A 15,857-nucleotide genomic window follows, 5' to 3' on the forward strand; every position below is an offset into this window, starting at 1 on the left:
TGGTTTGCTGTACTCACCTGTGGGGTCAGCCAAGAGCTGGCTGCTCCTGGGGGAGGGACTAAGCATCTGGGGAATAAGGAGTCCTGGGTGCTACATCCCAGCTCCTCTGCAGCAGCCTGTGTGTCCTCACCTGCAAAATAAAGAGCAAAACCCTGGATGAGCCGGGGATCCTTCACCACCAGACGTCCCGCGGTCCTACAGGAAAGCGTGTTTGTGTGTCCTGCTAACTCACCCGTCTCTTAACAGACATCATGGTTGACACGCCAGACGAACAGTCTATTGTGACTTACGTGGCACAGTTTCTAGAGCGTTTTCCGGAGGTGGAAGCCGTAAGTGTGTTGTCCTGACCCTCAGTCCGGACTTTCAGCTGTACAGTAACACGTGCTGGCCCGCAGGCAGAGCTGGGACTGGGCTGTGCTGTTCCATGTGATCAGCTGGGATTATTAAATTCAAGCTCGAGTCCCTGAGCTTGACCTTGCCACATTTTAATTTCTCTTTTTAGTTTGTTTTTTGTTTTCCTCTTTTTTTTTTTTTTTTTTTTTTTCCTTTTTTTTTTTTTTTTTTTTTTTGAGACATTTTTTCTATAGGGCGCGTGTGCTCACTGGAAAGACAGAGAGACAGAGAGACAAAAAGCGAGAAATCACCCCCCGGGGGGATGGCCACGCCGCAGTCCCTTCTCCTCCATTGTCCTCTCAGGATCTTGGTCTCGCACACCCAGCGTGAGTTTAAGTCACCGGGTCCAGGACTCGAACCGGGGTCAACTATATGGGAGTCCAGTGACATAGCTATTTTGCGAACTGATGGTCCCTTCTTTTTTTTAGTTTTTAAGAATTACTTATTATTTATTTATTTAATTCCGCTTGTTATTATTACTTTTTAAATTTAAAGAGAGAGAGAAAGGGAAAGCGAGAAAGCAAGCCGTTAGGTCCAGGACTTCAAACCATGGTCGGACATGTGGGAATCCAGTGCCCTCCGCCACATTTTAGTTTCAAAATTGTATATAACCTGTATTACATTTACAAGTGCTAGGGAAAGTTAGATGGTCACGCCTCTTGCAAACCTCTCCCATATCAAACTTAATTCCGATGACAAAGACGCTGGCTTGGAATCTGGGTAAGCTATGTGATTTTAGATGCCAGGTGGAACATCATAGCCGCTACCAGATTTTACCAGTATTAAAAATGATCAGGCCTGCCCGTTCGGAAGCCTAGCATTTTTAACAAGAATTATTTATTTTAAATTTTATTTATTATTATTATTATCACTATTATTTAATTTGACCAGAGAGAGAGAGGGGGGAAGCGAGAAACCAAGCTGCCAGGCCCCCAATCCACAGTCTGCCCTGTGGGAGCCCGGCACCTCAGCCACACCGGGCCACCTGCCAGTCCCCTAAAAGCCTCACTTTTTATTTTCAGGTGATACTGAGTATCTGGAAAATATATCAGATATTTTTGGAGCAGTATTAGACCTGTTAGATACCGGTCTGGCTCCGTTAAGCCCCCACCCAACCTGTGCACAAGCCTGACATGGTAATATTGACAGCAACAGCAGTCTTCTGTTGAGTCCGTAATTTTACACCCATTGTTGCCTCAGGGGGTTCGGTAATTAGGGGACCAGTAGATGGTGTGATGTTACATCGCTGGACTCCCGTGTAGTCAACTGCAGTTTGAGTCCCAGACTTGGCAGCTTAAATCTTAAACTGGACGCGTGTGTATGCATGCCCAAAATTCCAAAAGGAGACTGGAGAAGGCGTTGTGGTGTGGCCATCCCCCCTGGGGGGTGATTTCTCACTTTCTGTCTCTCTGTGCCCTATAGCAAAAATCACTCCAAAAAAATAAGCACCTTGCTTCAAAGAAAGGACTGACAAGTGGGCAATGTTCCTAATGTTTTGTGAACTCGCAGTTCATCATTAGTTTATGTATGTATGTTACTGTTACAAATATTACTTGGTTTTTTTTTTTTTTTGAGAGGTTTTTTGCTATAGGGCACAGAGAGACAGAAAGTGAGAAATCACCCCCCAGGGGGGATGGCCACGCCACAGTCCCTTCTCCTCCATTCTCCTCTCGGGATCTTGGGCACGCACACACACGCACCCGGCGTGAGTTTAAGCCACCAGGTCTGGGAATCGAACTGCGGTCAGCTACATAGGAGTCCAGCGACATAGCCATTACACTAACTGCTGGCCCTGTAATCAGGACACTTTGCATGAGTTTTGAAGTGGCATTTTCTGCTTTTGTTTGTGTTTGAGAAGGGAATGTAGATAGCACATTCAACACTTTAATTATTTCTTATTGTCCTGGGTTTCTCTGCAGGAAGATTTTGTGGATTTGGATAAAGAAATCCCTATTGAATCCACCTTTGTCCACATCAAAGAAACCCCTTCTGAACAGGAGAGCAAAATCCTCCTTCTGACTGAGAACGGGGAACGTGCCTACACCATTAACCACGAAAGCAGCCACCCGCCGCCCTCCAAAGTCTTCGTCTGTGACAAGCCCGACAAGCCTGAGAGTGGAAAGGGATTCTCCCTGGGTGGCGTCTCCAGCCGTGCACTGTCAGACAGCTCCACTGAGTTCATGCACCAGATCATCGATCAGGTCCTCCAAGCGACCCCAGGTAAGACCAGCGGCGTCAGTGACCCCTCTCCAGAATCATCCATTTTGTCATCCAGAAAGGACAACCGGAGGACCAACTCTTTGCCAATCAAGAAAACCGTCCACTTCGAGGCTGACATCTACAAAGATGCTTCCTGCAGCAGGGGCCCTTTCCACAGCCACGACGTGGGCTTTGAAGGGAGCCCGGGAACGGCCAAGGGGCCGTTGACCCAGGATGGACACGTCTTAGCAGCAGAGGTTGAAGAAAAGACGCAGAAACAGGAAGCCTCGACTATCCGGGAAGCAGCCTCTGATGGGGTCCCCAGTGACGTTTCTTGGGCAGATCCTCAGTCTTCCCAGGGTTCTTCCTGCTGTAACGGTGCCGGCCACGGCAGAGAGAGTCCTGCCCTCCTACCCCTGGCAGAAAACACTGTCATGGCCGACTCCTTGGAGTTCCAGGTACAACTGCTGACCGCAGAAGCTATGGACGAAGATGACTTTGAAGGCGTGCCCCTGAAGGCCTCCAAGTTCAACAGTGACCTTGTGGATTTTGCTTCCACCAGCCAAGCTTTCCACGAGGTTCCGTCACCTCCCGAGGACAAACCTGCCGAGGGTGAGGTTTCGGAGCACTGTGCTGAAAAGCTGGGGAAAAGGAGAGTTAAATCGGCCCACAAGAAGAAAGACTCGTCCGAGCCCCGTGATCAGGCTGACCCACAGGAACCCCAGGAGGGCTCCCCACAAGAAGCTCAAGGCTATGCTGGGGCCCCTGCAGACGGAAAGCCAGAGGTGTATGAAAAGGCCAAGAGGAAGTCCAGCCACCGTCCTGGCGAGGAGGAGGGGGCCGCGGAAGGCCTCCAGGGGCTCGGTGGAGAGTTGCCTTCCAACCCCCCGAGCAGCAGTGTCAGCCTGGAGACCCTTGGGTGTCACAGCGAAGAAGCCCTGGATTTCAAGCCGTCCCCCCCGCTCTCGAAGATCTCCGTCATTCCTCACGACCTGTTCTACTACCCGCATTATGAGGTGCCCCTGGCCGCTGTTCTGGAGGCGTACGCAGAAGGCACAGAGGAGCTGAAGAACAAAGACGTGGACCTCCAGGAGCCAGAGGGTTATTCGCATGACCTCGACTCCCAGGAGGAGCAGGCCGGTGGCTCCCAGAGCAGCAGCAGTTTCTCGGTGCCCGGTGGTGAGGTCCCATGGCCCAGTGCCAGAGACCAGGAGTCGGATCTCGGCAGGGACACGGAGCCGGCCATTCCTGCCTCAGAACCCACTGCCTCACCCCCCGAGGAGGACCAACACCAAAGGGAGGCTGGAGAGAGTGACCCAGGGGAGGGCCAGAAGGTACGCCTGCCGGGTTCGGGAACCCGGGCCCTACCTGGGAATGGGCACTTCTCTGGAGCTGAGCTGGATCCCCAGCTAATAATGTACGGGTAAGGGGCGGCCCAGGGTGCAGTACTTCAAGAGGCGCTCGCTGTGAGGCTTGGACCGGGTTGGCACCCCAGAGTGAGCTCTTCCTGAAATCTCACGCCCTGAGCATCTTGCCGGTTTCACCCAGCCCTGGTCCTCCTCACGGGGCTGTGATGAGGATCAGGTGCAATCACACCAGGGCCTGCGGGGTCTGACCAGCAGTCACTGTCAAAGTATTGTCATACTCGTACTGCCACCTCGCACTTAGCCCGGACTCAGGAGCTTGCAGCCCCACTTCTTTCTTTAGAAGAAAAAAAGACGTTTTCTAGCCAGAGAGTCAAAAATGACAAATGTCGGGACCACAGATGGCATAATGGTTATGTTGTTGGACTCCCATGTAGACCGTGGTTCAAGTCCCAGGACCCCGTCCGTGACTTAAAACTCATGCCACGCGTGTGTGTATGTGTCCCCAAAATTCGAAGAGAAGACTGGAGAGGAAGGGATTGCAGTGTAGCCATCCCCCTGGTGGGTGATTTCCCACTCTTTCTGTCTCTGTCTCTCGGGTGAGTGCATGTGCCCCGTAGCAAAAATACCTCTAAAGAGAAAGAAAAAGCAATTGCAAATGTTTCTTCCTCTAGTCTTTCAAATCAAAGTCTTCTCCTTGTCAGAAAAGGCAGCATTTGCCCATGGGTGGAGGGAGAAGTACTTACCGTGGTTTCAAATTGCTGAGGGCCACTTAAACTCCTGCACAGAACGTTCTCCTGGGTTGCTGCTGGCCTGCCCGCTCTAATCCTCTTCTGACAGGTTCTTCCAGTCCCAGAAGGAATTCTTGAGAGGTTCCCTCCCCTCCAGTTTCCACACTTCTGGATTTCACTCCAGAGCACGGGGCTGGGGGTCAGGGCCTGGCATGGACAGTGGCAAAAGAATCTCCCTTTGCACGTAAAGGCTAGAGGTGTTGTGCTAGGGTCCACCTTTGGCCAAAGGCACCGTGGCGATGTCATTCCACAAGCCGACACCTGCCTCTGGGTAGACCTCTCCAACTCACAGAACACCATGGCACCCCTTGGCCCACCCGACTTTCTGGATCCTTTCCTCTGTTTAAGCAGATAATGGGCGTGTGAGGGGTTTGGCCATTGCCCACTTCATAGGAGACTCTCTGGTATAGTGAGAAGAGGTGGGTAATTTTTGTACCCACTTGTCAGTCAAGGAAACCGAGCCTCAAAGAGGGAAAGCCATGGCCTCTGCTCAGACAGCTGGGTCCGAAACCCATGCTGTGTTTACACCATGGTTTTGTAGCACCACTAAGTGCTCCACGATCTGCTGTGTCTCACACGGACCCCTGACTTGTCTTTGCTTGCGTTGTCTTCCAGTCCCAGGAATCTCCCAACTTGGAAACCGTAGCAAACCCTTTAGAAGAAAAAGTAACGGGAGGCTCAGTCAGCAGTAAGAAAAAGGAGAAGAGGAAACACGTGGACCACGCGGAAAGTTCATTGTTTGTAGCGCCTGGGACAGTTCACTCCTCAGACGACCTCGAAGACAACGCCGGTGACCACCAAGTCCCTTCCAGGTATTTTATTAGTGTCTTCTCTCCCCAGAGATGGAGCCAGAGAGTCACGCGGCATTGCGTTTCCAGTTTCTGATTTGAATGGGGGTGCACGGGAGGGATCAGACAGCAGGGAAATACAGTCTCACACGCAGTCCTCACTCTGTCCTGGGGTCCCTACAGCCCACTCTAAGGAGCAAAGCTGGGAGGATGTGAAGCTTGGCCTCTCTCCATGGCTGCACCTCTGGCTGGGAGCCACAGAGAGGGCGGGACCGTGGTAGGTTGAGGCAAGAAAGTAGCAGACTCTGCGTGCTGTAGGACAGTGCATGTCGTGGGTCTGCAAGAGGCTGCTCTGTCACTCCATGGCCACCAGAGAGCTGGGCTGTCCCAGGGAAAACCAGTCGCTGCCGGACACCAGAAGCCCTGGTCTCCCGTCATTCGTCACATGCAGGGGTCCAGACTGTGGTCAGGCTCTTCCCGCGTGTTTCTTCATCCGTTCCCATGGCGGGTGGGACTGTGCCTTGTTAGGGCAGACAAGCAAGGCTGCAGCCACGCAACGACGCCAGTGTCTCCCGCTGAGGAAGGCACAGGGTCTGGTCCATGGCCCACGTCCTTTTCAACACCCCTCACCTTGCCTGCGGTGGCTGCACAGGGAAACGACTGAGAGGTGCAGGGGGAGTGAGTAGGGAGAGCCCGTACGGCCAAGGGGAGGCCGTTGGGTGCCCGGGGCTCCATCTCCCCTCTGGCTCACTTCCACGCCTGGGCTGTGGGGAAACAACCGGGGCAAGGAGGGGCAAGACAGCAGGAGGCCACTGCCGCGACTCCTGCGTCCCTGTCCCTGAACATAACCACCCAGCAGGCATCTGTGTTCTTAACGTGTCGTGGGCCCTGACGCAAGGCACAAAGAAAGGCTGCGGGCAGATGCCCAGGGCTGCTGGACGCCCCGCGCTCGGGGAGGGGTCACCCGTCATTTGCCAGACCACTCAGCTTCTCCCTACGTAGGGACCAACTCTCAGATAACTCTCAGGAGCCCCTCTGTCATGGCGTCTGCTAGGCTTGGAAACTTCAGAAGCAGGAGAACAAGGTCAACCACGGAGGTGACCAGCCAGGGCTCTATACTTGGGCGACAGAGACGTTACCACCAGCGCTACCAGGAGCGGGTGGTAGGTGCAGGCGAGTGACGATGCACGTTTTGGAGCTCAGAGGCAGGTTGAGAAGGCCAGGGCCGGGCCAGCTGCTGGCATGGTGGTTAAGGCGGCTGCATCCCACATGGCCGTACAAGAAGCAACTTCGCAGGTGACACCTGGGCCTAGGCTGTGGAATGGGACGAGCCCTGGGGACTGTGCTCTAGGAACTGCTTTCCCCAAGCACAGGGTGTCTTTCTGGCCATGTGTTGATGCAGCCACTCCCTGTAACTCCCCATTAGTATAGACGGCGAGGGCCTGCAGGACCCCGTGCTGTCTGTCCCCCAGACTCAGCTCCATCCTCCTTGCAGCGGCACCTCAGCCTTGGTTAAGTCCCTTGACTGCCCCCTCCCCAGCTCCACCCCAGACTGCTCACATTTGAGGGCTTTCCCTCTGCCTGCAATGCTGACCTCTGCCTTGCCCCTTCTCAGCTTTTGGGTCTTAGCTTCACTACCCTTTTCTCTTTCCTTTTTTTTTTTTGAGTTCTTTTGTTGTAGGGCACATGAGATTGCCAGATAGATAGAGAGACAAAGCAAGAAATCACTCCCTGGGGGGGATGGCCATGCCACAATCCCTTCTCTTCCAGTCTCCTCTCAGGATTTTGGGCATGCACGCATATGTGCCCGGCCTAAGTTTTAAGCCACTGGGTCTAGGACTCAAACCACAGTCAACCACATGGAAGTCCAACGATGTAACCATTATGCCATCTGGTCCCACACTACCACTACTTCCAAGCAGCCTCCTTGGGTTCCTCCAGGCTCTTTTTTGGTCCCCCTTAACACAGTCTCCTAGTCTCTACTGTTTCTTCAGAGAATTTATCAACACTGAAATTTCTACAGGTGGAACATCCTTTTTCCAAAAATCTGAAATCCAAAATGCTCCAAAACCAAAAACTTCTAGAGCCACAAGTAAAATTTCACACTTGACCTCATGTGACAGGTTTTAGTCAAAGTGCTAATAATATGAAAATACTGCGGAGGGTCAGCGGCTGGTATGATGGTTAAGGCAGCTGGTTTCCACCTGAGGGACCATGTGGTTCACGTCCTAGACCTGACAGATCGAGACATATGCCGTGTGTGTGTGTGTGTGTGTGTGTGTGTGTGTGTGTGTCTAAAATCCGAAAATGAAGAATGGGAGAGAAGAGATTGTGGTTGTGACCATTCCCCATGGGGGGAGGGTATATTCTCTCTTTCTCTCCCTCTCTCTGTCAGACAAATGCACACACACACTGGCAAATTTTTTAAAAAAAAAAGAAGAAAGAAAGAAAAATGACACATAAAATCACCTTCATGCCACGTGCGTAAGATATGAAGCATCAGTGAATTTTGTGTGATGTACCCTGCCCAGCGTATCTCGTTCTATGTATGCAGGCAGCCCAAAATCCCAAACACGTCTAGTCCCAAGCATTTTAGGTACAGGATAATAATTTGCATAGGGACATAAACACAGTCTTCAAAAGGTTCATGGAAAAGGTGTAGTATACAAAAGCTATTTGTGGATTTCAACCTTTTGTACCAAAATAAACCCATACTTGAATTCCATTTCTCCACAGATTTATTCAGTCCCTCATATTTGCCATCTGCCTTTCCCCCAGCTGGTGAGCCAGCTCCCCGGGGCGGGGAGCACGGATGGGGGTTCACCAGCTTAGCCCCATGTTCAGCACTGCACCCACTTACAGTGGGCGTTCAGTAAAACTCTGTGGGTGGACGAACAAGTGTGTGCATTTGCTTCCTCGGTCTGCCATTGGCCCCAGAGGCCAGGAGTCAGGGCCTCAGCTCCTAGCCGGTTCCTGGCTCACAGTGGGCTCTTGATGTTGGCTGTAAGAGCAGAGGTCAGAGTTCAAACCCACTGCATCTCATTTGCTTCTAGTATAAGCCAAAGGTCACCTAAAAGAGCGCATGCTCCAGAAAGGGCAGAGAGAGCGAGCCTTTCCTCCTAGTGGAGGTACCCTTTCTCCTACTGGAAACTGTTACAGACTCGTGGTGGAGAGAATGGCTCTGCGTCCCTGGGTTCCGCGTGTGTGTTGGCTCCGGTGGGCCACCACCAGCTTCTGGGCATCAAGGTTTCTTTTGTCTTTATGGCTGCATTTTGCCTCCGTTCTGTGTTGTGATAACAGCTGGGAAAAATGAGCCCAGATTGTACACTGCAGACAAGGGCTCTCCCCGAGCCTGGTGTAGCCCCTGCGCATAGTAGGTGCTCACTGACTATTAGCTGGAGAGGTAGCCAATTCAAGGGAAGAGCATGGCGAGGTTTCTCAGGGTAGCGGTGGACAGAAATACCAGGGCTGACCACGAATTCCTGGAGAGTAAGCTCCGGGGTCCAATGCCTTTGTCCTGGACCCTGGGATGCCACACAGTGGTCTTGCTTTGAGGAAGGTCTTCCACATGTGCACAGAGTGGGATGACTCTGGGCCAAGGCACATCAACGCCCCACACCTAGTTCCCTGTTGAGCAGCAATACAAGGCCCGGCGCTTTGCCCTACAGTGAACCGAGATCCCCACCAGCACCACCAGATCTGCAGAGTAGGGGTGGGAGTGCGCTCCGTTGTACAGATGAGGAAACCAAGTGGAGGTGGACATGCTTGGCCAGCATTGCCAGTGAGGCAGCCAGGAGCCAGGATGGTAGCCCAGGCCTCAGCCCTGGACAGGCCAGCCCTATTCAGAAGAAGGACAGAGGAACATTCCCTATCAGCCTCAAAACTGGTCGGAAAATCATCTCGTGTGTGAAAGGGAAGGAGGTGGTCCAGCCCAGAAGCAGGAAGTAGCACTATGCATGGAAAACAGCACTGGAGAGGGGAGTCCAGGTGCCAGGTCCGGGCACTTGCCAAGGATCTTGGCGAGTCCGGAGCTCAGGATGCTTGGAGAAAGAAGTCCTTTTCTGCCCAAATGCTACGATGTCCAAGAATCGTACTTTCTATTTAACATCCTGACTTTGTTTCTTCTTGTAGACAAGGGTCCCGTGTGTCTCTCTAATGCCCCTCCTGCTGTTTATAAGCACATGCCAATGAAGGCGGCCATATTGAATCCAATTGCTCATTTCTGTCCCTCGGCCTGAAGTCATCACTTGCCACAGTCCACATGTGGAAGAGTTGGGGTGGGGGTGACCACACAGCTGGGCCACACGGAGCTGTGGGTGGCACCAATTCAAAACGTGTGTTTGTTTTTCAGGCCTAGTCACAGCGACTCCAGCATTTATATTCGACGACGTTCTAATAGGTCTTTGGAATCGGTTAGTATGTGAATTTCTTCTTCTGCTCGGCCCCTGCTAATCGATTCCTTTCCGTCCTTCCTCCTCCCCAGCCCAGAGCTTTGAAATTACTGACGTGCAACAACTATACTTTTGGATAGAAGACAAGCACATTGAGACCTTGTTGTTAAGCACAGTCCAGTCGGATTCCAGTTTGGGCAATAAGGGGATGTAAATAAAGTGACGATTTTAAAGCCCAAAGGCCTCTTTGTTATAAAAATGCATCTAAAACACCCTACGACCTCTGCACACACCCCCAGAAAGGTCATACTCAAAGAAGGAGGTGCAACATTAATAGGGGGTCTACTTTACATTCGCAAGTTCTTGGCCTGGGATGTGCCGGGATCGGGACCCCATATAGCCAAGGTCCACAGCCTGCCCCATTCGGGTCACAGCTGGTGGGCCTCTCCCAATCACCAGTGGGCGGGCCAGGGCAAAGGGCAGAGGGACGCCTGTTGATGAGCAGTTTGAACTAGACGTTTGCAGCATTGAGAAAACATGGCATGCTTGGCTTTGTGTGTTTAAAATCATTTTATTTTCTGTTTCAGAGATTCCATCTTTACTAATTGGGTTGCGGGGGTTTTGTTTATAAATTTCACTGTAGGACCATTTTAGCTATATTCAGTTGAAGACTGCAGCAGATCTGGATGACAGAAGAAACCGAACGTCAACCAGGTGGGTGGCTTTGCTCTTTGTTCAAGCGTTGTGGGTTTTGGTTAAATTACGCATCCTACGTTCTGGGGTGGCGGTTTCCCAACCGTGCTTTGTTGATAAATGGACAAATGCAAGCAAATACCTGTCGACTGAATGCAGCTGCAGCAGGAGTGGCGGGGGGGGGGGGGGGGGGGCGCACTCCTGGGCAGTGCCCGGCTCCCAGCATGCCTGTCTATGGGCCTGCCGTTGGACATAACCATGCTGTGGCAGGGAGGTCACGGGGGGCAGAGCAGGTGGTGACCGTGTGATGTGTGCGTTCCGCAACGCTGTCGCGCCTGACTGCGGTGTCCCTTCTGTGTTCCCACTCCAGGTACAATACTCAGAAGCTCACTGAGCTGATTTTGCAGTTTCATGGCGTCAGAGCAGACATGACGCGGGGATGCAAACTTGCCAGGAAGTCTATGAAAGTATTTTTTGTCATTGGAAATCTAGCGGGCCGAGTCTCATGTGAAACTGCCCGTGTAGAACATAGGAAACTGGGACCAGCAGATGGTGTAATGGTTATGTCATTGGACTCCGATATGGTCGACCATGGTTTGAGTCCTGGACCCGCAGCTTGAAACTCATGCAGGGCATGTGTGTGTGTGTGTGTCTGTGTGTGTGTGTGTGCCCAAAATCCCAGGAGGAGGATGGAGGAGGAATTAAGGCATGGTCATCCCCCCTGGGGCTGATTCACTTTCTGTTTCTCTGTCCCTCTGGCAAGCAAAAATTTCTCTTAAAAAAAAAGAAAAAACAAAAACCAGAAGGAAACCAGAAAAATCTCTGACTGTGACAGTTCTGAGATGTTCCCGCCCCTCCCAGTATCATGGATCCCTTCATTTTTTTGTTTGTTTGCGTCATTGTGTTTTGTTTTTGCCATGGATTTGAACTGGCCTGGAGGGATTTAGAAGACTGAATTGGAAGCCTCTGTGAGTGTTGCCCAACACCCAGGCATCTGGTCCTTAGAACGCCACCTCTCTGGCTTTTAAAGGGAGCGTCCCTCCCCTGCCAGAAAGTGGAAATACTGAGCCGAGTTTTCAACAAGGCTGGGCAAGCTCCTTGAAAAACATATTTTAGCTTTTAGGAGATACAGATGCTAAAAATAGAACCTGCAAAGTTGAGAAACGCGGGTATGTGTTCCATGTGTTCTACATCGAGCATTTGCTAATAGGAAATATAATAGAGTTTAATTTCTTTCTCTAGGCAGTTTTGAAAAAGAGAAAGCAGCTCTGCCAGTTGCCTGCTCTCTGTGCATGAATCACCCAGTTTGCAGATGGTGGCAAATGTCTCTTCCCACTGTGCCCTCACTCGGGAAACAGTGTGGGGACCCCAGTCCCATCCTCTCTCCCCCACACACCCAGAAACAGCCCTAAGCAGCCTACGTGTCTCTACCTGCAGATTCAGGCAGAGCCCCCCTTCCCCTCAGCTCCTGGCTTCTCACCTCTCCTTGATAGAAACTGGGAGATGACCAAGCTCTGCAGAGAGAATAGCTAACATGGTTTATTCTAAACACAGCTCTGAGAGAACAGGCCATTCAGCAAAACACAGAATGCTCCCGGGGTGCTCAGATGCAGGGGTTTCTATGCAGCTCTGAGGGCAGGAGACGCAGCCGAAGCTGATTCAGTGAATCAGCGTGAGGAGTCTCTCCGGGGGCCTGACCCAGGATGGCGGACACCTGGAAGCAGGGGCTTGTAGGCTCTAGGTGGGCTTAGGAATTCCTAGGTTAGTAATTGGTTAAACATGCAAGTCTCTGTCAAAAAGAGACTTAGAGTTGCAGAAAAGAGCGTCTGAGTTTAGCCTGAGTGTAGACCATGAGGCCTGGCTGTGTCTGGTGTCTGCACTGGGTCGGGACTGAGGAGCTGCCCTTGTCCCTGGACCAAAGCTTCTGCTCCAGCAGGAGTCGTGTGCAGACAGGGCTCCCCAGGCCCCTCGGAAGGCCCCGTGGACTAGGAAGAGTTGTCACGAATCTGCCCTCACTGTGAGAGCTCAGAGGTCCACACTCCTGATGTGGGTCTCCCCGAATACTTCACGGAAAAGCGTCAGGCCCCAAGGAGGGCAGTGAGGTTGGAGTACGGGGTTGGGGAGGGCACTCTCCGGGGGCCTGACCCAGGATGGCGGACACCTGGAAGCAGGGGCTTGTAGGCTCTAGGTGGGCTTAGGAATTCCTAGGTTAGTAATTGGTTAAACATGCAAGTCTCTGTCAAAAAGAGACTTAGAGTTGCAGAAAAGAGCGTCTGAGTTTAGCCTGAGTGTAGACCATGAGGCCTGGCTGTGTCTGGTGTCTGCACTGGGTCGGGACTGAGGAGCTGCCCTTGTCCCTGGACCAAAGCTTCTGCTCCAGCAGGAGTCGTGTGCAGACAGGGCTCCCCAGGCCCCTCGGAAGGCCCCGTGGACTAGGAAGAGTTGTCACGAATCTGCCCTCACTGTGAGAGCTCAGAGGTCCACACTCCTGATGTGGGTCTCCCCGAATACTTCACGGAAAAGCGTCAGGCCCCAAGGAGGGCAGTGAGGTTGGAGTACGGGGTTGGGGAGGGCATCGCACGGGACGTGGCCGCTTTCCCAGGAACCTGCTTGTGACTGCCTTGTCTCCGTCTTTCCTCCTGTAGGAAGGCCAGCAACTCTGGAGAGGCCGGGCTGCCGGGGCCCTGTGGTCTCCAGAGCGACTCTCTGACCCAGCTGGTGCAGCAGCCGGACATGATGTACTTCATCATCTTCCTCTGGCTCCTGGTCTACTGCCTGCTGCTCTTCCCTCAGCTCGACATCACCAGGCTCTGACGCATGTCTGGATAATAAAGAGACGGGACCCTGAGCGGGGCGGGGCCCTTCTCACTGCCTTTTACTCGGGTTCTAGGCACTGAGGACCACTGCGGAAACTTAGCCCCCCTCTTGTTGTTCCCACTCGTTCAGTGTATGTTTCCTCTGTCTTCTGCAAGACCCAGCATGCATTTCTCCTTGGCTGCGTGCTCGAAACTCAGGTGAGCAGCGGGGTTTGGTGTGCACGTGCGTGCCCGTGGGGCCATAAGCGTCGTTACTGATATTTAGCCAAAACCTCTTCTCCCAGCAGGGTCTTTAGGTCCTGGATGAACTTGAGTTACTTACCTCTCAGTCGAGGGCCCCCTGATGAGAAAGAAGGTGGGCTCCCCAGGCTGAGCCACATCCCCTCCAAGGCCAGGTGCTTGGAAAGGGACTGGGCTCTGGCCCCTGTCAAACCGGCGACTGCTGTGTTCTCCGAGCAGCCGGCTTGGGCGAGCCCCTCCCACAGTGAATGGCCACACCCAGGGGAGAAGCTGAAGGCTGGCGGGAGCCAGGGTATACTCTTTGTCATTCTAGTTCTCGTTTGGGATGGGGGCAGGTATGATGTGTTTCCAATTCATTTTTTCACTGATGGAATCAAGGTAGAGCTAGGACTTCTAAAGCTTTTCCACCTGAGTGGGGCCAGTCTAGACCATCCATTAGAAACAGCTCTGGCTGACGTCAGCAGCACAAGACCCCCTTCCACCCTGCCTTGGCCACCCCCTGGCTTCAGTGACTGCTCTGAGTCCTCTGTGCCAGTCCTTGAGGTACTGTCGGAAGCCCTGACCACAGGCAGAAGTGATTGGACCCAGAATAAGCTCCTGCCAATGCCAGGGCTGGAAGGGGCCCTGCACATTCCTGCCCGAGAAAGCTTTGTGCACACCTGCCTGCCACAGGAGCGGCTCTTGGCTCGGGCATCCTCTGTGGTCAGTTGTAATGGGTTTCTTGCCAAGGCTTTCTCGAAAGCTTCTTTGGAGTAGACCAGACCAAGACATTCCCCTACGCTTCTATCCTCCTCGGCCTTGGGCTCCCTCCCCTCTTTCCTGCAAGACTCATGTCAGTGGAGAGTGTGTATTGACTCCTCCAAGTCCTCCCCCTCAAATAGCGTCTACTGTCAACTATGAGGAGGGAGCCTCAGCATCTTGTCTGGCTGAGCCCAGAGAAGTAGAGTGGGTTGACCAAAGTCACACAGCCAACCAGGAATAGACACGCAGTGAGCACACCGGCTACCTGGTGCCCAGTCCGGGTTTGCCGTCACTTCTAGGAAACTTCCACTGGTCACACGAATGTGTCAAAAAGGGTGAAAAGACCAGATAAAAATGTCCTCATTCAAAGAAAACGTTTAGGCCAACCGGTAAGCATCGTTTCATTCTTGCATTTTTCCCGTGAGGAAGCATTTATTCACATCAAGCTCATCTCTTCTTCCTTCTGGAATACCTTGGACAGCCGTAACAGCTTGTCGTTTGACAGCCTAGCGTTATTCTGACTCCAGGAATCATGTTTCTTTCTTAGCGAGCCAAGGATTTGCTTATTTCGAGCAGTGGGTTTCAAGTTCACAGAATTCCAGCACGGCCAAAAGAATTTACATAGCACTTTTGAGTAGATGACAGCTCAAATCTGGCCTCTAAACCATTCTGATTATAGTCTGCCTCTGCTCCCCCAAAGACGCTCAGCCTTCCAAGTCCAAAGCTGCTGGGAGCTTGGCGTGATTCCATCTGAGAGGCCAAGAGCCCCATGGAAAATGAACTAATTAATGAGCTCCTTGGCATCATTGAAAGCTCAGAGGTACAGACAATAAAGATAATATGTGTGATATTTTATGACCCTGGACACCATGCAGTCCTTGCCTAAATTAGATGCTTGAAGAGCCAGAGAAGAGCTGACCCAAATGTGAATTAATTCATTTTATGGGTCTAGACCTTGTACAGAAAACTCTCTGCAGGCTTCTTCTCTCACCTATTACAACTTGTAATAATATTTAAAACATCTACTGGCAAGACGCCTGAGAGTCATTTGGTTCAGGTTGGCAATAAACTGCTTTTTTTTTTTTTTTCCAAAGGAAAAAAAATCTCAGTATAGGCTTATATGGAAGATACTGGATGTAGAAAATAGATACACAAGGCCGTAGGACAAATCATCCCATTGCTTGTGGTATTTTTTGTTTGTTTGTTTTTCAGTTTTTTGCTATAAGGCATGTGCACTCCCCAGAAGAGAGACAGAGAGAGAAGAAAATTGAAAAATCGCTCCCAGGGGGGATGGCCGCACTGCAGCCCCTCCTGCGGTCTCCTCTTGGGATTTTGAACACGCATGCACACATGCCCAGCATGAATTGCAAACCACTGGTTCTGGGACTCAAACTGTGCAGTCGGCCATGTGAGATCCAGCGCCTTAACTTCCATGCCCACC

General features: G+C 52.0%; 1 protein-coding gene across 2 annotated transcripts in view; it reads left to right on the forward strand.

The window, feature by feature from the left end:
* CLMN (calmin) overlaps positions 1 to 15,340 on the forward strand; it is a gene marked incomplete at its 5' end in the record, with an annotated part of 35,420 nt that extends 20,080 nt beyond the window's left edge. The window contains 7 exon segments of one of the 2 annotated variants that reach the window (XM_014582896.2): positions 247 to 329; positions 2,313 to 3,926; positions 5,363 to 5,559; positions 9,887 to 9,947; positions 10,570 to 10,640; positions 10,990 to 11,086; positions 13,269 to 15,340. In XM_014582896.2, coding sequence (XP_014438382.1) covers positions 247 to 329; positions 2,313 to 3,926; positions 5,363 to 5,559; positions 9,887 to 9,947; positions 10,570 to 10,640; positions 10,990 to 11,086; positions 13,269 to 13,433 — 2,288 coding nt within the window. 2 annotated transcript variants of the gene reach the window in all.
* Between the last annotated feature and the right edge of the window lie 517 nt (positions 15,341 to 15,857).

This window comes from Tupaia chinensis, unplaced genomic scaffold (assembly GCF_000334495.1).
Source record: "Tupaia chinensis unplaced genomic scaffold, TupChi_1.0 Scaffold143913_1, whole genome shotgun sequence".
NCBI classification, from domain to species: Eukaryota; Metazoa; Chordata; class Mammalia; order Scandentia; family Tupaiidae; genus Tupaia; species Tupaia belangeri.